The sequence below is a fragment of the Pseudonaja textilis genome, chromosome 3 (genome assembly GCF_049901715.1).
Source record: "Pseudonaja textilis isolate UNSWEBS1 chromosome 3, rPseTex1.2, whole genome shotgun sequence".
Lineage (NCBI taxonomy): Eukaryota > Metazoa > Chordata > Lepidosauria > Squamata > Elapidae > Pseudonaja > Pseudonaja textilis.
In genome coordinates, this window is record NC_141992.1 from 2,921,801 (window position 1) to 2,944,309 (window position 22,509).

At 48.8% G+C, this 22,509-nt stretch overlaps 1 protein-coding gene across 2 annotated transcripts; it reads left to right on the plus strand.

The window, feature by feature from the left end:
- The first annotated feature begins 419 nt into the window (after positions 1 to 419).
- Positions 420 to 21,612, plus strand: LOC113451657 (interferon regulatory factor 4-like). 2 transcript variants are annotated; one of them, XM_087928787.1, is made up of 8 exons: positions 420 to 746; positions 2,274 to 2,466; positions 3,916 to 4,007; positions 9,130 to 9,268; positions 12,409 to 12,525; positions 14,714 to 15,109; positions 17,883 to 18,001; positions 20,359 to 21,612. In XM_087928787.1, exons 1-8 carry the CDS (start codon positions 567 to 569, stop codon positions 20,482 to 20,484), a joined length of 1,362 nt encoding a protein of 453 aa, XP_087784913.1. In that variant the 5' UTR covers positions 420 to 566; the 3' UTR covers positions 20,485 to 21,612. The 2 variants fall into 2 exon arrangements, with proteins under 2 accessions (XP_087784913.1, XP_087784914.1); XM_087928788.1 differs by having other exon boundaries at positions 9,130 to 9,223.
- The last annotated feature ends 897 nt before the right edge of the window (positions 21,613 to 22,509 follow it).

Sequence of the window (22,509 nt, forward strand, 5' to 3'; positions counted from 1 at the left end):
CCAAGTGGGAGGGGAAACGGATGATCAAAGATTCGTAGTAACCGCAGCGTAGAGAGAGAAGTAGGGGAGACGTGGTAGCAACGTCCCAATATTGGAGGGGCTTCCCACAAAGAAGAGGGGGTGGGGGGAGTCCACTTATTCTCCAGAAAGCACCTGCAAGTCAGAAACTTTCCTGACCGTCGGAAAAACTAACCCGCGCGTCCTATGCTCGCCTTCGGAGGTCGCCGGGGTTTCCATCCCGGGAGGCTTTGAAAGAACGTGGGAAAGATTCGCCGGTGTTCTCCTCCCCCCCCCTGGAGCAGGCGGGGTTGCGGGGTGGACTAGAAGACCTTCAGGATCTCTCTCTCTCTCTGTTTCTTTCTCTCTGTCTCCTTCAGGCCGCCCTTGCCGAAAAGGGAAGCCAGAGAGAAAGAGAAAGCGAAAGCGAAAGTTTAGCCGCTCGCCTTTCGCTTTCCGCGCGGCGGGTGGCCTTTTTACTCCTCGCTTTCCAACCGACCGAGGCTCACCGCTCCGGGGTCCCGTCCCGTCCCCGTCCCGTCCCGGGGAAGGGGAGGCAAGGGCGCCGCATGGCCGAGGAGGAGGCGCCGCAGCCCATGCGGCTGAAGGAGTGGCTGCTGACCCAGGTGGAGAGCGGCCGCTATCCGGGACTGCGCTGGGAAGACGGGCGCAAAACGCTCTTCCGCATCCCTTGGAAACACGCCGCTAAGCAGGACTACCGCGCGCGGGAGGACGCGGCGCTCTTCAAGGTGAGGCGGGGAAACACGACCCCCCCCCACTTTCCTGGCTCTCTCACACACACACACACCCGGGTATCCGATGGGGAGGGGCTGGCTGGGCAGGGAGAGAGAAGTGGCAGCGGGTGGAGGGGCTTTGCGCTTCCTGAAGGGCCCCCTCCCCGGATTAAACAACCCCCGGGTATCCAGGGGTGCCCTTCCTGGGTTGGCTGGGGAGGGAGGCAATTGCAAAGGGTCGGGGGTCTTGGCGGGGGTCTTTGGGCTTCCTGATGGCCCCTCCCCAGTTAAACACCCCCCAGGTATCCAGGGGGCGCCCTTCCCGGGCTGGCTGTGCACAGAGAAAAGTTGCAGCGGGTGGGGGTCTTGGCAGACGTCTTTGGGCTTCCTGATGGCCCCCTCCCCAGTTAAACACCCCCCAGGTAGCCAGGGGCGCCCTTCCGGGCTGGCAGGGCACAGAGAGAAATTGAAGCGGGTGGGGGGTCTTGGTGGGGTCTCAGGCTTCCTGATAGCCCCCTCCCCGCTTAAACCCCACCCCCTCGGTATCCAAGGGCGCCCTTCCCGGGCTGGCTGGGGATGGAGGCAGTTGCAAAGGTTCGGGGTCTTGGCAGGGTCTTTGGGCTTCCTGATGGCCCCTCCCCGCACAAACACCCCCGGGTATCCAGGGGGCGCCCTTCCCGGGCTGGCTGTGCACAGAGAGAAGTTGCAGCGGGTGGGGGGTCTTGGTGGGGGTTTTGGGCTTCCTGATGGCCCCCTCCCCAGTTAAACACCCCCCCATCCAAGGGGCGCCCTTCCCAGGCTGGCTGGGGATGGAGGCATTGCAAAGGGTCGAGGGTCTTGGCGGGGGTCTTTGGGCTTCCTGATAGCCCTTCCCCAGTTAAACACCCCCAGGTAGCCAGGGGCGCCCTTCCCGGGCTGGCAGGGCACAGAGAGAATTGAAGCGGGTGGGGGGGTCTTGGTGGGGGTCTCAGGCTTCCTGATGGCCCCCTCCCCGCTTAAACCCACCCCCTCGGGTATCCAGGGGGCGCCCTTCCCGGGCTGGCTGGGGAGGGAGGCAATTGCAAAGGGTCGGGGGTCTTGGCGGGGGTCTTTGGGCTTCCTGATGGCCCCCTCCCCAGCTTAAACACCCCCAGGTAGCCAGGGGGCGCCCTTCACGGGCTGGCTGTGCACAGAGAGAAGTTGCAGCGGGTGGGGGTCTTGGTGGGGGTCTTTGGGCTTCCTGATGGCCCCCTCCCCAGTTAAACACCCCCACCCCCTCGGGTATCCAGGGGCGCCCTTCCCAGGCTGGCTGGGGAGGGAGGCAATTGCAAAGGTCGGGGTCTTGGCGGGGTCTTTGGGCTTCCTGATGGCCCCCTCCCTGCTTAAACACACACACACACACACACACACACACACACACACGGTATCCAGGGGGCGCCCTTCCCGGGCTGGCTGAGCACAGAGAGAATTTGCAGCGGGTGGGGGGGGCTTTTGGTGGGGGTCTTTGGCCTTTCTGACGCCCCCCGCCCTCTTTCCTCCATTCCTCTCTTCCTCCCCCCACAGGCCTGGGCAGTCTACAAGGGCAAGTACCGGGAAGGGCTGGATCATGCTGACCCCACCGCCTGGAAGACGCGTCTCCGCTGCGCCCTCAACAAAAGCCCCGATTTCAAAGAAGTGCCCGAGAAAAGCCGCTTGGAGAGCTGGGAGCCCTACAAAGTCTACCAGGTGGTCTGTCCCGAGTCGGCCCAAGACACAGGTAGGACACAGGAAAAACGGGGGGAGGACGGGCGGGGGGAGGGGGGATTGGAAAGGGAGTCTGTCCCTCCCTCCCCAGCTGGGGCTCGGGACCTCTGGGGGGGGAGGGGGCTTCGATCCTCTCCCTCGCCGATTCTGAAATCTGCCGGGTCAATTCTGCATCCAGGCCACCTGCCAAGTCAGATAATCAGAGTTGGAAGGGACCTTGGAGGTCATCTAGTCCAACCCCCACCCACCCAAGTGGGAGACCCTGCGCCATTTCTGACAGAAGACAGTCCAGTCTCTTCTTGAAAGTCTCAAGGGATGATTGATATAGATTACAGGTATATCAGAGTTGGGAGGGACCTTGGAGGTCATCTAGTCCAACCCCCACCCACCCAAGGGGAGACCCGGCACCATTTCTGACAGAAGACAGTCCAGTCTCTTCTTGAAAGTCTCAAGTGATGATTGATATAGATTACAGATATATCAGAGTTGGAAGGGACCTTGGAGGTCATCTAGTCCAACCCCCACCCACCCAAGGGGGAGACCCTACGCCATTTCTGACAGAAGACAGTCCAGTCTCTTCTTGAAAGTCTCAAGGGATGATTGATATAGATTACAGATATATCAGAGTTGGAAGGGACCTTGGAGGTCATCTAGTCCAACCCCCCACCCACCCAGGCGGGAGACCCTGCACCATTTCTAACAAATGGCAGTCCAATCCTCAGCAAAGCTGGCTGAGGAATTCTGGGAGTTGAAGTCCACAAGTCTTAAAGTGGCCAAGGTTGGACACCCCTGGTCTAGACCCTGACTTGTTTCCCCGTTGAATTTCATGTTGTTGGACAGCGCCCGGGTTCAAGAATGGCTGGGTGGACGCAACCGCGGTGATGTTATCTTGTGGGCGACTCACCTGCTCACCCAGAATGCAACAGGCATGGCTGTTCCACTCCCCCAATCCTTCGATTCACAAAAGGTTAAAACCTAGTTCGGTCCAGGTTGTGGTGTTAGTGGGGTCTGGGGCCAGGACTGCAACCGGTTCAGACTGGTTCAAACGAACCGGTTGTTCAGTTTATGGCCAGTTCAGCAAACCGCCAAATCCCATCTCCCTGACTGACTCCTCCTCTCCTCAAGAGTCCCCATGTGGCCCGTTTTGGATGCAGGTAAGCGCGGGGCGTGGACGAGGCTGAAGGAGAGCGAAAAACGGGACTCCCGGAGGCTCCCGAAGGCTAGAAATGGTCCCATTTTGAGCCTCCGGAGCTCAGGGAGGGTGAAAATGTCCACACACACACACACATTGTGGTGCAAGAGTCTGACTAGGCCATGGCCACACCTACCCAGCAATCAGGCAGCGAACTGGTTGCTAAATTGTTTGGAAGCCCGCCCCTGTCTGAGGGGGGGGCGGGATTGTGTGAATCTACCACACAATCTTTTGTGAATCTTTGTGTGTCTTTGCTGTTGTCGTTTCCAGAGAAGGGAAGCGGAACAGATTCACCTCTGCAGCTGAAAAGTCCCTTGGAACCAGTATCGGAAATGGCTGCCCCCCATCGCTTCTCGGACAAGGTAAAGCACCTGGGTTGGGGGGGGGCTCTTCAGGTCCTGCAAACCTCACCTGAAGAGATCCGTACTCCAAAGAGATCTCTGCTCACCTGCATGGCAGGTTAAAAATAAATAAATAAATCAAACCCAAGCAGCCGGGGACTGTGGTACGGAGGGAGGAATATTTGCATTTTCTTGCATTAGAACTTTTGTTGGGCCAAGAAGCATTGAGGGGAGTTATGCCTTAAATGTGGAGTTTTTTCTCACTCAAACTTGGCGCCTTGAAGGTGTGTGGAGTTCAACTCCCAGAATTCCCCAGTCGGCAGGTAGGAAACGGTTATCACTTGGGTGACATTTTGACTCTGGAATTAATGAATAAACATGTAACCCCTTGTTTTAAATGTATCATTATATAGATTTCAAAGAATATTCTGCTTGGAAAACCCACCTATATATTTCCTTCCTTGCTTGCTTCCTTTCCTCCTTCCTTCCCTCCCTCCCTCTTTCCCTCCCTCTATCCCTTCACCCCTCCCTCCCTTCCTCCCTCCCCTCTGTCTTCCTCCCTTTCCCTCCCTCCCCCTTTCCTTCTTCCCTCCTCTCTCCTTCCCTTCTTCCTTTATTCCTTCCTTCCTCCCTCCCTGCCCTCCTCTTTCCCTCCCTTCCTTCCTTCCTCCTTTTTTTCTCCTTCCCTCCTTGCTTCTCTCTCTCTCTTCCTCCCTCCCTCCCCTCTGTCTTCCCCCTTTCCCTTCCTTCCTCTCTCCTTTCCTTCTTCCCTCCTCTCTTCCTCCCTTCTTCCTTTATTCCTTCCTCCCTCCCTCCCTGCCCTCCTCTTTCCCTCCCTCCCTTCCTTCCGCCTTTTTCTCTCCTTCCCTCCTTGTTTCTCTCTCTTTCTCTCTTCCTCCCTCCCTCCCCTGTCTTCCCCCTTTCCCTTCCTTCCTCCCTCCTTTCCTTTTTCCCTCCTGTCTCCCTCCCTTCTTCCTTTATTCCTTCCTTCCTCCCTCCCTCCCTCCCTGCCCTCCTCTTTCCCTCCCTTCCTTCCTTCCTCCTTTTTTCTCTCCTTCCCTCCTTGCTTCTCTCTCTCTCTTCCTCCCTCCCTCCCCTCTGTCTTCCCCCCTTTCCCTTCCTCCCTCCTTTCCTTCTTCTCTCCTGTCTCCCTCCCTTCTTCCTTTATTCCTTCCTTCCTCCCTCCCTCTCTCCCAGCCCTCCTCTTTCCCTCCCTTCCTTCCTTCCTCCTTTTTTCTCTCCTTCCCTCCTTGCTTCTCTCTCTCTCTTCCTCCCTCCCTCCCCTCTGTCTTCCCCACTTTCCCTTCCTCCCTCCCTCCTTTCCTTCTTCCCTCCTCTCTCCCTCTCTTCTTTTATTCCTTCCTTCCTTCCTTCCTCTCTCCCTGCCTTCCTCTTTCTCTCCCTCCCTCCCTTCTTCCTTCCTTTTTTCTCCTTCCCTCCTTGCTTCTCTCTCTCTCTTCCTCCCTCCCTCCCCCCTCTGTCTTCCCCCCTTTCCCTTCCTTCCTCCCTCCTTTCCTTCTTCCCTCCTCTCTCTCCCTCTCTTCTTCCTTTTATTCCTTCCTTCCTCCCTCCCCTCCCCTGCCCTCCTCTTTCCTCCCTCCCTCCCTTCCTCCTTTTTTTCTCCTCCCTCCTTGCTTCTCTCTCTCTCTCCTCCTCCCTCCCTCCCCTCTGTCTTTCCCCTTTCCCTCCCTCCCTCCCTCCTTTCCTCCTTCTCTCCTCTCTCCCTCCCTTCTTCCTTTATTCCTTCCTTCCTCCTTTTTTTTCTCCTTCCCTCGCTTCTCTCTCTCTCTCTCTCTCTTCCTCCCTCCCTCCCCCCTGTCTTTCCCCTTTCCCTCCCTCCCTCCCTCCTTTCCTTCTTCCCTCCTCTCTCCCTCCCTTCTTCCTTTATTCCTTCCTTCCTCCTTTTTTTTCTCCTTCCCTCGCTTCTCTCTCGTTCTCTCTCTCCCCCTCCCTCCTCCCTTCCCTCCTCCTCCCCCTCATTTGAATTGGTGTCCATCCCAACAATTGACTCTGGGTGGTGAATTTACCTTTATTTTCTTCAATTTAATTAATTATTATGTAAATCGAATCGCTCTTAAAATGAACACAATTTCCACCACGAGTACCACAGTTAAAATCTCACCAGTTTTCATTGCATGGCATTAAAACACAAATAGCAGCCGTTCTTTTAGAACCGGGGAGGGGAGGGGCAAGGGGGGGGTCACTTTTGTATCCTAACCACAGAGCCATCCTCTGTTTCGGCCTCCAACGGGAAGTTTCTGTTCTGGATTCTTTCTTTGGCAAGTCAGCTTCCCTAAAGACGAAAATAGCAGCTTCAAAAAAAACAAACAACCCCAGAACCGCTTCTTTATTGCTGCTTGCATATTTACAAGAATCTTCCCAGACTGTCTCTCTTTTCAAGGCAACAGGCAGAACAAAAGGCTTTGTCAGAAGATCTGGCACTTGGCTCCCGCTGCCGGCCTTGCTCCAGTGTCAGCCTGCCCTGGCCTTGCAGGTGGAGTGGGGAGGGGAGCTGTTTGGGAGGAAGTAAGGGAGGGTGGGGACTTCAAACTGCTTTGCGGCCGCTGGAGACAAGACCTCAAGGACAGCCGGCCAGAGAAATGAATGCAGTTGTATTCCAAGGACCGCAGGTTTGAATGAGGAGAGAAGAGAAGATAAATATCAGAATAGGAGATAACATAATAGGAATGGAAATAATAGAATGACATAGCAAAGCAAAGCACAGCACAACAGATAATAGATAACAGTTAACAGATAGTTGGAAGGGGCCTTGGAGGTCATCTAGTCCTGGGGTCGCCAACCTTTTGGACCTCAGGGACCTCCCTCTGTCTCTCTTTCTCTTTCTCTCTTTCTCCTTCTGTCTCTTTCTCTCTCTCTCACACCTTCTTCCTCTCTCTCTCTCTCTCTTTGCCTGCCGTGAGTCTGCACTGAATTTGCTTGCAGGCAAACCTTCAGTCCTAAGGGAGGTTCGGCTCTGCTTAAAAGCAGAGCCGAAGATCTAAAGACTAGCTAGAAAGCAAGAAATCCAACCATTTCCTGCTTCCTAGCTAATCTAAATCTCCCGGCACAGCAGAACAGATGATGGTCGGAAAAAAGGAAAAATAGCAATTTAGCTAGCAAGTTTACCCGGTAAGGAATGAGTGGGCGGGGAGGGTTCCCGGGGGCCATGTGGGCGGCGCAGCCTTGTGTTTCTGCACAGCCTGGATTGATTGCTTTGTGAGGTGCTCTGGGGGTGAGATTTCTCTGAAGCCCACCAAAATTTTCTCACGGCCCACCAGTGGGCTGCGGCCCACCGGTTGGCAGCTGTTGATCTAGTCCAACCCCTCCCCCACCAAAGCAGGAGACCCTACATCATTTCTGACTAATGGCAGTCCAATCTCTTCTTGAAAGTCTCAAGTGATGGTGCTCCCACAACTTCCGAGGGCAACTTCTGTTCCATAGGTTGATTGTTCTCACCGTCAGAAAGTTTCTCCTTATTTCCAGGTTGAATCTCTCCTTGTTCAGTTTCCATCCATTATTCCTTGTCTGGCCTTCAAGGGTGCCTTGGAGAATAGCTTGACCCCCTTCCTCCTCTCTGGGGCAGCCCCTCAAATATTGGAAGGCTGCTCTCCTGTCTCCCCTGGTCCTTCTCTTCACCAGACTAGCCAGGCCCAGTTCCTGCAACTGTTCTTCATATGTTTTAGCCTCCAGTCCCCTCATCATCCTGGTTGCTCTTCTCTGTACTTTTTCTAGAGTCTCAACAACTTTTTTTATAGCGTGGGGACCAAAACTGGATGCAGTACTCTAGGTGTAGCCTTACTAAGGCTTTATAGAGTGATAGTAGTACCTCACTTGATCTCAATTGTGTATCCCTCTGTTAATGCAATTTAAGATTGCATTAGCTTTTTTGGCTGCTGCTGCACACTGCTGGCTCCTATTTAGCTGGTTGTCCACTAAGACTCTGAGGTTCCTCTCCCAGTTCCTGCTACTGAGCCTGGTTTCACCCAGTCTATATGTATCCTTTGGGGTTTTCTTGCCTAAGTGTAGGACTTTACTTTTCTCTACATTGAATTTCATTTTGTTAGATATGGCCCAGTGTTCTAGTCTGTCAAGAGCCATATGGATCTTGAGCCAATATTCTTGGGTGTTAGCTATTCCTGCCAGCTTAGTGTCATCTGCAAATTTGGTCAGTTCCCCTCCTATTCCCTCATCTAAGTCGTGAATGAAGATATTGAAGAGTCCTGGGTCTAAGACGGAACCTTGTGGCACCCCACTGCTTCCTTCCCTCCATGGAGACTTAGACCCATTAAGGACTACTCCTTGAGTACGGTTTGTCAGTCAGTTGTGAGTCCATCTAGTGGTGGTGCTGTCTATCCCACTTTTTTCTAGCTTACCAAGAAGAAGGTTGTGGTCTACTTTGTCGAATGCCTTGCTGAAATCTAAGTATATTATGTCCACAGTATTTCGCTGGTCATAGCATAGTATAGAATAGAATTCGGAATAGAATTCAGAATAGAGTAGAGTAGAACAGAACAGAATAGAATATTAGAGGAAGAAAGATGATGAATGTATCTAAAATAGAGATGGTTTATAATTATAATCATTATAATTACTAAAAATGTAAATAAGCTAATATAAAAAGAAATGTACTTAAAAGTACTTGGTGATATTATTATTAGTATCGTGTTGTTATTATTATTATCATTTATAGTATTGCAACCCACTGCCCACTCAGGAGACCCCACACCATTCCTGACAGATGTTTATACAGGTTTTTGTTTTGAAAGTTTTAGCCTAGATTTAATAGATTAACAGAGTTGGGAGGGACCTTGTAGGTCATCTAGTCCAACCCCCTGCCCAAGCAGGAGACCCTACACCATTTCTGACAGATGGCAATCCAATCTCTTCTTGAAAGTCTCAAGGGATGAAGCTCCCACAACTTCTGAGGGCAACTTCTGTTCCATGGGTTGATGGTTCTCAATGTCAAGAAATTCCTCCTTATTTCCAGGTTGAATCTCTCCTTGCTCAGTTTCCATCCATTTTTCTTTGTCTGGCCTTCAGGTGCCTTGGAAAACAGCTGGACCCTCTCCATTACAAAATTCCAGAATGTGCATTGAGATGCCTTCTTCCCAATTTCAACCACTTTTATTCCCTTTCTTTCCAGGCCAAACCCTCTTCAGAGCCTGATGGAAAAAGGCAAGATGACGAACCAGGGGTTGGCCCACTTCCCCAGAAGGTTGGCAGCGCAGACCTACAAGGTGAGGTGGAAACGGAGGCCTCCTCTGCGCCCCCAATTGAAAAAGGTATGGAGAGACATTGTGAGGGCAGGATAACGATCTGTGCGCTGCCTGGAGTTACTTGCAAAAATAGCCATAGCGCTTAGACTTACATAACACTTCACAGTGCTTTTACAACCCTCTCTAAGCGGTTTACAGCAGTGGCTGCCAACCAGTGGGCCAGGGACCACTGGTGGTCCGTGAGAAAATTTCGGTGGTCCGCAGAGAAAGGTTGCCCCCAAAGCAATTAATCCAGGCTGCGCGGGAACGCAAGGCTGTGACGCCCACATGGTCCTGGGAACACAAGGCTTGCGTCGCTTGCATTGCGAACAGCACGAGGGAGTGAGGGGAAGGGGGAAAGGGCGGAGGGGGAATTTGATCCACTCGCCCCACGCGCCTGGCCTGGCCACCGGGTTGCTTCTTTCCGCTTCTTTCTTCTTCTCCTTTTGGCTGCACGCAAGGAAAGCAGCCAAAGTCTTTCTTTCTCTCCCCCCAAACTCCGCCAGAAATGAGTCTTGGGGACCCTGCAAGGCCTCCTGCTCCAAGAGGCTGCGCCGGCAAAGACTCATTTCTGGCAGAGTTTGGGGGAGAGAAAGAAAGACTTCTGCGGCTTCTGCTGCTTTCCTTGCATGAAGCCAACAGTCTCTCTTTCTCTCTCTCTCTCTCCCCCTGAGAACGGAGCTGGAGATGGTATCCCGCAATCCCAAATAAAGAACAATCGATCAGTAGGAAAACAGGGTGGGGAATTTTCCTGCCAACTTTTGGGGGGGTTTTCCCAGGGTCTCTGGTCCGCGGGACTTAAAACGATGAGTTTGGTGGTCCCTGGGGTCCAAAAGGTTGGCGACCCCTGGTTTACAGAGTCGACCTCTTACCCCCCAACAATCTGGGTCCTCGTTTTACTGATCACGGCAGGATGGAAGGCTGATCGACCTTGAGCCAGTCTGGATCGAACTGCTGGCAGTGGGCAGGGTTAACCTGCAATACAGCACTTTAGAGGGATGCAGCGGCTCAGTGGCTAAGAAGCTGAGCTTGTCGATCAGAAAGGTCGGCGGTTCGGCGGTTCGAATCCCTAGCGCCGCATCACGGAGGGAGCTCCCGTTACTTGTCCCAGCTTCTGCCAACCTAGCAGTTCAAAAGCATGTAAAAAAAAATGCAAGTAGAAAAATAGGGACCCCTTTATGGGAAGGTAACAGCATTCTGTGCACCTTTGGCATTTAGTCTTGCCGGCCACAGGACCACGGAGACGTCTTCAGACAGCACCAGCTCTTCAGCTTTGTAACGGAGATGAGCACTGCCCCGTAGAGCCAGAAACAATGAGCACATATGTGTTATGTCTCCCCTTTAATTAAAGGTGAGCAAAACGAAATACAGCAGTTCCAGAAATATCACAAACCAAAAAACAACCTCCCCACAAGAGAACTGCTGAGTTATTTTCAGTCCTCAGCAGTAAATCCGAACTCTGTCCGGCAATCCTAACGTGGCTATAAATTCTCAATACCTCAAGGAGTTCTCTTCGTATTTTCCCTCCCATTAATCACTTTGCTTCTGGTGAATTTCACCAGCGAAGCTGTTTCCTTTTATCCTCTATGGGGCGTGTTAATCTCCTTAATTAATCACTGGCTCGACGCCTCCTTCCCAATTGAGATTGACGTCTCAATCTCCATCTATTTCTCACATCAAGCCAGGATCTCTCAAAGTTCTCTTCTTCGCTGGAAAACTCTCGCCTGTTTTCCTGGTTAGCTCAGCCAGAGGGGAAGAATTGGAGGAGGTCGGAGGTCCTGACAACTCTACTAAATCAGGTTCGTCTCTCCTAGTTAAATCCATTTCCTCATCCTGGCTAACATCCAAGTCACTCAGCAATGCAGGTTCAAATTCCACTGCCAGGTCCTCTTCATTCGAACTCACATCTGCCAACGGAGCAGATTCCAATCCCGGAGTCACAACACATATGTGTGAGGGGAACCTTTACCTTTTACCTTTACAGCACTTTAACAACATGGCTGTTATGATAAAGGACGAATTCCAATACATAAAAAATAACAGCATTGTATGGTTAGTGAGGTCTGCTCTGGGGTGGATTTGTATGCTATAATGGAGTGGAACAACAAAAACAACAAGGCACCAATAAAGTAGGTATTCCAGGATCACAGTTGCTTTCTAGCAATTTACAATAGAGGTAATCCTTGACTTATTGGGAACTGAATTTCAGTTGTTAAGTGAAGTAGTTGTTAAATGAGATGCCCATGTGACTGCTAAACGACCAGTCATTGTTGTGGCTCCGGTCTTGGATTCAGCTCCTGTGACTGATATGAGTTCAAGTGAGGAGGACATGGCAGAAAAATATGAGCCGGCATGGCTCAGTGATTGGACTGGTAACCAGGATGAGGAGATGGACGTGACAAAGGACGACAGACCTGATGTATTAGAATTGTCAGGACCTTTGACCTCCTCTGGTTCCTTATCTGATCAACAGCCGGGAATGGCTGACAGGGAAGTTTTGAGAGAGTCTTCTAGTGGAGATGAGAACTTGGAAAATTTGTGGTTAAATGTAAGGAACAGAAGACGGTTGAGAAGGCAAACTCAGCTGGAGCGAAGGAGGAGAGCGAGTCAGTAAATGAGCACGTTGCCTCAATGAGTATAAAAGGACACAGCTGGGCTGGTACAATTTGCCAGGAACAAAGTGACTTATTTGAGTGAGGACATTACAGCAAGAAGCTCTGAGACTGGAGATTTATTGCCAGGATTGGTTTGCCAGACAGAGTAAAGATTTATGCTGTGGATTGAGGTTTCTGCCAGCCGTTATCTTGTAAGACTTCTTTCCGTTTGATTTAATTGTGAAACGGCTGCTTTCTGTTTTGTTCGTTGGAATTTTGAAGGGGAGTCATAACAAGTCATTATGCAACTGGGTGGTCATTAGGCAGATGGAGCCAAAAGAGTGACTTAGATAGGAGGAGGCAGAAGGAAATTCCTGTGTCGATCTGGTGAAACGAAGCTCGGATCCTAAAAATATCCTACTGGCTTCCCCAATGACTTGCTGGGGAAGCCGGCAGGAAAATCTGCTCCTGGAATTAGTTCGCCATTTTCTACAAATCCATCAGAATGGGATAAATGCAATAAGTACATCATTCACAAGCAACTCCTAACGTTTGTTGTCCTCTGCTCCACAGGGTGTCAGGCGAAAGGGTTTTTTCACACTTGGGCTCCCTCACAGCTCCGCCAGCATCCAAATCGGGCTTTTGTGAGTCCCAGTTCACAACCTGACCCCGGCAAAAGCATCAATTCAGGTACGAGAGGCACGGATTTTGAGCATTTCTTCGCCCCATCCCGTTCGGCCACCTCGCTGACCACGGCTGAAGCTTGCAAAAGCTAACGTCAGCGTTCCGACGATCGCCCTAATAAAGTCAATGAGCCTCGAGCCAAGCTTCAAAGGAATCCAAAAGATTTATTAGGAGCAACACGTTGACATTAACCAGGGGTGGGATTCAACCGGTGTTACTTCTGGTTCGATGACTACGTTTTACACGCCTGCACGCGCGTGTAAAAAAACCTTAAGCTGTGCCGCTGGGATAGCTGAAAAGCATTGCACACAGGTGCGCAGCATTTGAAAAGCCACTTTTTTTTCCTGCTTTTTCAACCTCAGCTGTGTCGCGCAAAGCAGCGGAGGTTGAAAAAGCAGGAAATAAAGGACAGGTAAGAGCCCAGGTGGGTGGGTGGGCCAAACAGCAGCAAACACAGAACCGGTTCGTTGTCTGCTGCTCTTCAGAGCTACCGGTTCTATAGATCTGGGCAGAACCGGTTAGCATCCCACTCCTGGCATTAACCCAGATGAAGCCCACTCCGCTACGTGTAATTTACACTCACCTTTGACCCTGTTTCCCCACCTCCCCCTTGGGTGTGTCATACATCAGGGTGCCTAGGCTACAATCTTTGTAAGATAAGCGTGGAATGTACTTTTGTTTTTAATTGCCCTATGCTCCTTCAGGTTTTCCACTACTCCTGCTTATGGCAGCTCGGGCACAGGCAAGGGAATGCTTTACAAGTTGACATTTGGCTCCCCTCACTTCTTGAAGGTGACCTCTACCAAGCAAAAGCAAATTGAGTGTAGTTATAGAGTTTAGGGTTGCGACCCTCCCCCCCGTAGGCTTGGTTGGGTCAGGGCTAGTTAGCTTTAGGACGGGAGGCACAAGGAGGTGTGATTGGCAAGGGTGGCACAGGCACAAAGTTGTTCCATATCCTTGACCAGGAAAAACAAGACAAAACACAGAAACACCCAAAAAAGTAGGAATTGCAATTGCTATGAAGAACTTATTTATTTTCTTCTTCATTCGGAGAAAGGAAGTGGCAAGTTGAAGAAGTTTCCAAATAATTAGCTAAAGGCAACAATAAAAACCCTGATTGACTGAGTGATTGATTAAATGGCTTGAGATCAGTGTCAACCATTCGTAGCTACAAAGACTGACCTTCTCCGGGATGAACTAGACCAGGGGTCGCCAACCTTTTGGGCCTCAGGGACCACCAAACTCATCATTTTAAATCCCTCGGACCAGAGACCCTGGGAAAATCCCCCCAAAAGTCTGCAGGAAAATTCCCCACCCCGTTTTCTGACTGATCGATCGTTCTTTATTTGGGATTGCAAGGTACCGTCTCCAGTTTCGTTCTCAGGGAGAGAGAGGGAGGGAGAGACTTTTGGCTTCATGCAAGGAAAGCAGCAGAAGCTGTGGAAGTCTTTCTTTCTCTCCCCCAAACTTCGCCAGAAATGAGTCTTTGTGAGGCTTGTTGCGCCGGCGCAGCCTCTTGGAGCAGGAGGCCTTGCAGGGTCCCAAAGACTCATTTCTGGCAGAGTTGGGGGGAGAGAAAGAAAGACTTTGGCTGCTTTCCTTGCGTGCAGCCAAAAGCAGAAGAAGAAAGAAGCAGAAAGAATCAGCCCAGTGGCCAGGCCAGGCGCGTGGGGCAAGTTCTCCCTCTCTGTCGTTTCCCCACTCCCCTCACTACCTCGTGTTCGCAATGCAAGCAACGCAAGCCTTGTGTTCCCGCGGGCCATGTGGGCAGCACAGTCTTGTGTTCCAGCACAGCCTGGATTAATTGCTTTTGGGGGGGGGGGACATTTCTCTGTGGACCACCAAAATTTTTCCAGTATTACAGGAAGTGATGAAACAGGCTTATTTTGGGGCCTGAAAAGCCTGCAGAAGCCGTCCTCAGGCCTCTGGGAGGCTGAAAATCAGCCGTGAGGTGCGCGCATGCACATCGAGGTAACTTTTGCCCACGGCTCGCCTGCCGATACAAGTGGGTTGCGTGCCACCTGTGGCGTGGGTGCCCCAGGTTTGCCATCACAGCCATAGAAATATTTTATGAGTTGACACTTGCTTTCAAGCCCCAAAAATTCATATGGCTTTGTAGACTCCACAACTACATCCTGACGTCAATTTCTGATTCTCGTTGGCCTTTCACCTCACCCCTCACCCCCCATTCCAGATTGCTGCCTTCACGTTCGCCTCTACTACTGCGATGTGCTCGTGAAAGAGATGACCGTAAGCACTGCAGAAGGCTGCCGGATCACCTACTCGACGGCGATGGAAGAGAACGAGGTCCTGTATGGCCCCAGCGGCATCGAAGAAATCCAGTTCCCTCCGCCGGAAGTCCTAGGCTACAGAAATTGGGGGCCCAAGGCCACCTGGGTCTTGAAGAGGTTGCTCCCCCATTTGAATCGTGGCGTGCTCCTTTGGGTAGCTCCCGAAGGAATCTTCCTGAAACGGCAGTGCCAAAGTCGGGTTTACTGGAAGGGGCCACTGGCACCCCACAAGGACCAGCCCAACAAACTGGAGAGGGAGAAAACCTATTGGCTGTTGGACACGCAACAATTCCTCCAGGGTGAGTCTAGATGTGCTCTCTTTGGGTTTGGCTTGGGGAGGTTGGAACAGAGTTGCCCAGGGGTGGATTTAAATCGACTTGATTTAAATCATGATTTACCATGTTTTCCCGAAAATAAGACCGGGTCTTATATTAATTTTTGATCCAAAACACGCATTAGGGCTTATATTCTAGTTAGGTCTTATTTCGGGGGGGAATACGGTACTAAATGCGTCCATCTGGCTTAAGATCTTAACCGGGGCTTATTTTGGGGGGTAGGCCTTATAATACGAGCAACCTGAAAAATCATGCTAGGGCTTATTTTCCAGCTGGGTCTTATTTTTAGGGAAAGACGATAGTAAAAAGGCTTGATTGAAATCTTGATTGAAATTATGATTTAAATCACTACCATGTTTCCTCCGAAAATAAGACCGGGTCTTATATTAATTTTTGATCCAAAACACACATTAGGTCTTATTTTCTGGTTAGATCTTATTTTGGGGGGAAATAAATGCATCCATCTGGCTGAAGATCTTAAGTAGGGCTTATTTGTGGGGTAGGCCTTATAATACGAGCATCCTGAAAAATCATGCTAGGGCTTATTTTCCAGTTGGGTCTTATATTTAGGGAAACACGGTAGTAAAAAGGCTTGATTTAAACCAACTTGATTCAAATCGAAATTTTTAAAGAGAAAGTGTCATATCTGTCCCACAGCGGTTCCTTCTCTAACCCACTGTTGACTCACTGACAGTCCCATTCACTTTAATGAGACAGCTGGTGATGTGGCAAGAACACCACAAGGTGAGGGACATGGTGGGTGTTAGGGATACACCCTAGCAGAATCTGCACGGCAGGCAGGCAGGCAGGCAAAATATGTGAGATAAACGTTTTTGTAGCTTACACTCAGTAAAACAGATACACTGTGCTAGTTAAATAGTTTTATTCCAATAAGAGTTATAGCATAGTCAAAAAGTCCATATATCATTCACTAATTCAGTCCGTCCGGGGATTATACAGTTGCAAAGTCCAGTGTCGAAAAAGAGAGGTCAGTAAACTTACAAATATCAGTCCAGTAATATATCTCCTCGCAGTAGAGATATGAAGAAGTCAAACCTCCTTTCTTCTTCCAGCATTCAGCAACTCAGCAGTAGGGAACACGCAGTTAGAAAACCATCAATCCATCAAACCATCAATCGTCAGGAATCGTCAGCAATCCGGCAGGTTCTCTTGCTCCCTCTTATGGTGGTTTCACACCGCACCAAAAATTACATGCTTTGCAGTTTAAAGTGACACACACTTAAACTTACTATCATAGTTTATATATATTATTTTATCCAAACTACGTTAGGTAACCTTGTTATTCCTAACAGTGGGGAGCAGGTGAGTGGATGCCTGCTAACAGGTGCTTCCAGGATGGATCTGATATTATACTTGAGACTTTCAAGAAGAGTTTGGGCTGTCAGAAATGGTGTAGAGTCTCCTGCTTGGGCAGGGGTTGGACTAGATGACCTACAAGGTCCCTTCCAAGTCTGGTTATCTGTTATCTGTTATCTGATAAACGCAAAGACTCATTCTTGCTGGTAGTTAGAATCTTTAATAATAATATTATTTGCAAACAAAATGAAGGTTTCCTATTTAGCTCCCAGAATTTGGATTCCTTGAAAGAGTTTACCAAAAATGTAAATATTGCAGCCTCTACAGCTGCACGCTACGTAACTAAGCTCCATTTCACGCCGAATAAATTAAATTATGAATGTATCTTAAATGGGAAGCTGTCTTTAGGAAGATTTTTTACTCCAAAAGCATTTTATTAAAATAAATTTGATACAAATAAAAAGAAATCCAATTTAGATTTTTTTAAAAATCTGATTTAAATTTTAAAAACCTGATTTTTTTAAAAAAAAAAACATCGATTTTTATCCACCTTAGAGTTTCGCAATGTTTCTGGATTGGCGGCACAAAGGAGAGAGGGCGGTGTCTTTACACGCATGTACGGGACCACAAGCATGCACGGTCTGGGTGAGGGTTGTGTGCGTGCAGCACTCGCGGTGACGGTGTGTGCTTGCGGGAGGAGAGTGTGTGTGTGCAGTGCTTATGGTGACAGTAGGGGGCCTGCGGTGGTCACGCCGATGATAGTGCCAATGTGGCACTCATGGTGACAGTGCCTCACCTGTGATGCTCATGGCAGTGCTAGCATGATGGGGGGGGGTTAGAGAAATTGGGAGTTTTGAAGAGGCCTGTATTAATATTACTTCTGTAAATAAAGGTAAAGGTTCCTCTCGCGCGTATGTGCTAGTCATTGCCGGCTCTCGGGGGCAGTGAACATCTCGGTTTCAAAGCCAAAGAGCCAGCACTGTCCGAAGACGTCTCCATGGTCATGTGGCCGGGATGACTAAAGGTTGAAGGCACACAGAACGCTGTTCCCTTCCCACCAAAGGGGTCCCTATTTTTCTACTTGCATTTTTTTACGTGCTTTCGAACTGTTAGGTTGGCTGGGACAAGTAACGGGAGCTCACTCCATGACGTGGCACTAGGGATTCGAACCGCCGAACGGCCAATCTTTCTGATCGACAAGCTCAGCGTCTGAGCCACCGAGCCGCCGCGTCCCTCAATCCAAGACTACTCCTGTGCTCCCATATAATCCTAATCATCAATTCCCAGGATGTAAATTTCATTTCTTTCCATTTCTTGCAAAAGACGATCCGCCTTTTTGACTTCTCAACTCGACACAATTAAATGTTCAGTTTTGGGATCAAGAAAATCTTTAAAAAAAAAACTCTTGTGTTTCTTTCAGAGTTACGAGGCTTCCTCAGACATGGAAAGCCGCTTCCGCAGTACCAGATCCACCTCTGCTTTGGAGAAGAATTTCCACCCGTTCCCAACCAGAAGCTCCACAGATTCATCACGGCAGAGGTGAATATTTTGGTGACCACGAAGGGTCCCGTTGCACCATCATCTTTTGTGATTTAACCAGGTTTTAAAGGAGGGTTTGTGAATTGCGCAAACATCAAAGAGGGTCAGTGGAGTGACCAGTTCATCCCCAAACCCTGAACACTCAGGGTTCAGGTAACTCCATCCAATGAGTTGTGTTGAAGAAACATCTAACACATGTCCATGGCTCCATTTTTACATCTCCGATCCTCCTGGGTACAGAGCTGGAGAGAAAGAGAGGCTCAAAAAAAAATCCAGGCCCCTCTCTCTATTGCACAACTCGCTGCCCCGGCAGACTTTAAGGAACATATTTCTCAAGCAGTGATTGGCTACTGTTCGTGCCTGCTTGGCCAATGGCAAGACAGCTGTCACAAAGTTAGTCTCGGGAGCCACCAAGCGTTTCATGGAAGGGATTCTATGTAGGCAGTCCTTGATTTGCGACCAGTTGCTTAGCAACCATTTGAAATAACCAGGGACCACTCCATAAGGGGCTTCCAACCCAATTCTGATGGCCGCCCCTCCCCCTGCAGTCACATGATCATATTCTGGACACTTGGCAATGACTAATCTGCGTTTATGACACGGGTTTGCAACATTTTGGCCAAAAAAAAATCAGCATTTCTTTAAGGTTTTCAGCAAAATCACCCCATAGCAAACAATGGGCTCACTTAAAGACCAGTAAAGATTCACTTAACGACCATCACAAAAAAAAGGTTGTAAAATTGAGTCGGTCACGTGAGTGAGCCCAGTTTACAACTGTAACCACTAATAACTGTAATGGGGTAGGTGTCTTCTTTGTGGGGTTTTTTAGTTGCCAGCAGAAAGGGAGTGGGGGAAAGCAGTGCATTCCTTAAATGTTTCAGATAATTGCTAGGCAGCCAAAGCTGTTGGCACGCAAGATTATTACTGGAGAGCGTGGCAATGTGGAATATAGATTCCAAAGCTGACAGGCGTCCCCCCCCTTGAGAAGTTCACCTCGTAAAAGAGATAATAAACCGAACACAAGCAGGGGTTAATGCCCTTAACCCCCTCTCCCCCCTCCAAGGGGACCCTTTGGTTTGTCAGGGAATTCATTATGGGATTGGTTAATCAATCTATCTGCATGTACATCCCAACTTTTTACCAACTCTGACAAACGTACCTCTGATAAAGGTACTTTTGAGATTATGCTCATCTCAGAGTTTCAAAATAACGTCAGCGTTCCGTTCCCATCGGTAACTCCCAAGACAAGCATAATCTCAAAAGTACCTTTATTAGAATAGCACCTGGCACATCTGTGGAATCTCGAAACTAAAAGTTTCCCGGACTTCCCACAGTGTCCCAAACTACAATCCATCCCCTTTTTCTCCCCATCATCACATCCCATGGACCAGTCACCATCTGCCCCAGCGAAAGATCCTTTTTCTCTGCTGTGCCACGCTTTATAACCTTGAACTAAGAAAAGGATTTTATTTTGTCTGCTCAGAACTGCTCGATTGAAATCACACGCACACACTCCTACTTTCTCAGGCTAGGCGGCAGCGTGGAAGATGGCTTCCACATCTGACAGCATGATTGATGACTCTTGGCTATGGTTGTGTCCCATTGGAGAATATACATCCCGGGGTGGTGATGGGAGAAGACTAGGGTCAAAGGGGGAAATGAATGATGTGTCTCAGAGTCGGCTGCACCCAGGTAACGCCGACATGGTCACTCCTATTTATTTTTTTTTAACTCTGAGAGATGTGGCTAGAGACTTATAATTTGAATGGGAGTGGATTTATTGGAGCCCTGATAGCAGGCTCCATTGTGGTCTCCAAAATAAGCCCTAATTTACACATACACACACACGCTCCAAGGTGCACAGGTAAAAATTAAGCTAGGGTGGGGATGGAGGGAGTAGAGCTGCCCTACTACTTACCTTTGGACAGGTGTAGCCAGGCCTCAAACACCCCCCTGACACCTGCCTGGCCGGCTCATTTCCTCTGCAGCCGGCAAGGGTGGCCAGGCTTCCCTGAAGGCCTCTGTAGCTGAGAACAAAGCTCTGGATCGGTCCAGAGCTCCGTTATGGGATGCAGAGGCCTTCAGGAAAACCTTACCGGCTGTAGAAGAAGTTCCTGAAGGCCTCGGAGAGAGAAAAGGAGGCCGGGGGGGCGATGCATGCAAGAGAAGTTAGTCAGTGGCCGACATCTCCTGAAAATAAGACCTGGTACCTTTTGGGGTGGCAAAAATATATATATAAGACAGGGTCTTATTTTCAGGGAAACACAGTGGGATGCAACTTCTGAGCCCTTCTCACTTTGGAGAAGCTGGAAGACCCATCTGGAATGGCTTTCTCTTCCTTTCTGCCTGCTCTCTAGGTGGAACCGGTGTTTGCCCGCAACCTCTGTCTCTACGCCCAGCAGTATCTCCAGGGCTCTCAGACCTGCCCTCCCAAGACACCCAAGAAGATCATCCAGCTCCTGCAGCAGCTTTCCTCCTCTTGACCCGCTCCGGGGGTCACCGCTGACCTGGAGGAGACGTCCTGGTTGCTTCTGCAGAGCACTGACCAAGGGACCCGCCTCTCAAGATTCAGCCTCTTCTCTCAGGAATTCATGGCTGACCTGGGCTGGAATCTTGCAGGAAAGAAGGACTCTGTGTTTGGCCTGGATATTCCTTTTTTATGCATACATACATACATACATACATACATCTCCACACCACAAGCTAAGCAAACACCTGGGCACAAACAGATCCCCCTGATACCTCCAGCTCAAACATACCCCAACCAGGCACCCACATGAAACCTAGCTTCCTAATAAACGATAGTCGTCCGTTTACTCGGAGCCAAGCTGCACTAAAAGCCTCCAATACAGGAACACAATGTTGCCAGCCAATCAAGACAAAAAAAAAGCCACAAAACAGACAGAAGATATTAGAAACACCAATCAAGCAGAACACAGCAAACTCCAAGACCAATAAACACAGACCAAGACTCCCAACCAATCAAGTTGAAGCAAAAAAACCATTCTGGCACAGCAGTAGGCCAGCACCAAATTTAAAACAGAAATGGCTATGAAAGTCTGACTCACAGATGAACACTATACAGAAGCCTGATGAAAGGCAGATGAGATTCTGCTGAAATGTCGCTACAACTTTAAAAGCACAACCATAATGATGTGGGAAAATACCCAAACAAAGCTGAATACCATACATATACACACACACACATAAACAAATTTTATACATTATTTTTAAAAATGTGAGGATAATAATAGGAAGAAATGTGAACTAAAATAGAACAGAGGAAACAAAGAGAAGTAACGAAAAAAGTGTTTATGAATTAAGATCTCTGTAATTAGCTTGGATGTTCCTTTTTAAAAAATGTGTGTGTGTGTGTGTGGTTTCCTCTGTTCTATTTAATTTAAATTCTATCATCCTTAAAATGTGATACAGATAGATAGACAGACAGACAGATTAAAGATAGGTGATAGGTTAAAGATAGACAGATTAAAGAGATGATAGAGACAGACACAGATCGATAAATAGACTGATTAAAGATCGATGATAGATTAACACACACACTTTAAGAACTATAAGAATGAATACAAACTCAAATAGAACAGAGGAAACAGGGGGAAAAAATTGAAAAAGTTTTTATGAATAAGAGCCGGCATTCACTTTTTTAATATATAGCTGTATATTTTTATTAAACATTTTAATGGTAAGAATGAATATAAACTAAAACAGGAAACAAGGAAAAATAACAAAAAGGTATGAATAAGAACTGTATAATATTTATGAAACTTTTTAAGGACAGTAACAAGAATGAATATAAACTAAAATAGAACTGTGAAAACGGCGGAAAAAGAGATTCAACAGAAAAAGTTAAAAGTGCAATAAGGAAAAAGATGAAGATATACAATTAGTCCTCAGCTTACAACAATTTGTTTAGTCACCATCCAAAGTTAAACGGCACTGGGAAAAAGTGAATTACGACCATTTTTCACACTTCCGACCATTGCACCGTTCATGTAATTCCAACACTTGGCAACTGATTCATAGTTACGACGGTCCCAGCGTGATCCCCTTTTGTGACTTTCTGACAAGCAAAGTCATTGGGGAAGCCAGATTCACAATAACCACGTTTCTCACTTAACAAGTGCAGTGATTCACTTAACGACTGGGACAAGAAAGTTCATAAAATGGGGGCAAAGCTCACTTAATTGTCTCACTTAGTGATGGAAATTTGTCCTCTGCAGTAGTCTTAAGTCAAGGACTCCCTGTGTAGAAAGAAATTGCTTCTGATGTATACTGGCTATTTTTTTTTTTAAACTCTGAAGTTACAATAGGCATTTCTGTTTGCTGCAGCCTCTTCCTTGTGGGTCTTTGCAGGGTGTGTTTGTGTGTGAGTGTGAGGACTGAACTGTGAGAAGCAAATTGGTGCCTTTTTTAAGATGCAGAAGAGTGCAACTAACATTACCTGAATTGCGCAGAATCGTTTGGTTGAATTGAGCGGCCACAGAAATGGA

Excerpts from the sequence above, each read along its gene's own strand:
- LOC113451657 (XM_087928787.1), top strand. The coding sequence starts at position 567 with ATGGCCGAGGAGGAGGCGCCGCAGCCCATGCGGCTGAAGGAGTGGCTG. Across the intron at positions 747-2,273 it reads AGGACGCGGCGCTCTTCAAG|GCCTGGGCAGTCTACAAGGG; the intron begins GTGAGGCGGGGA and ends CTCCCCCCACAG. Across the intron at positions 12,526-14,713 it reads CGGCAAAAGCATCAATTCAG|ATTGCTGCCTTCACGTTCGC; the intron begins GTACGAGAGGCA and ends CCCCCATTCCAG.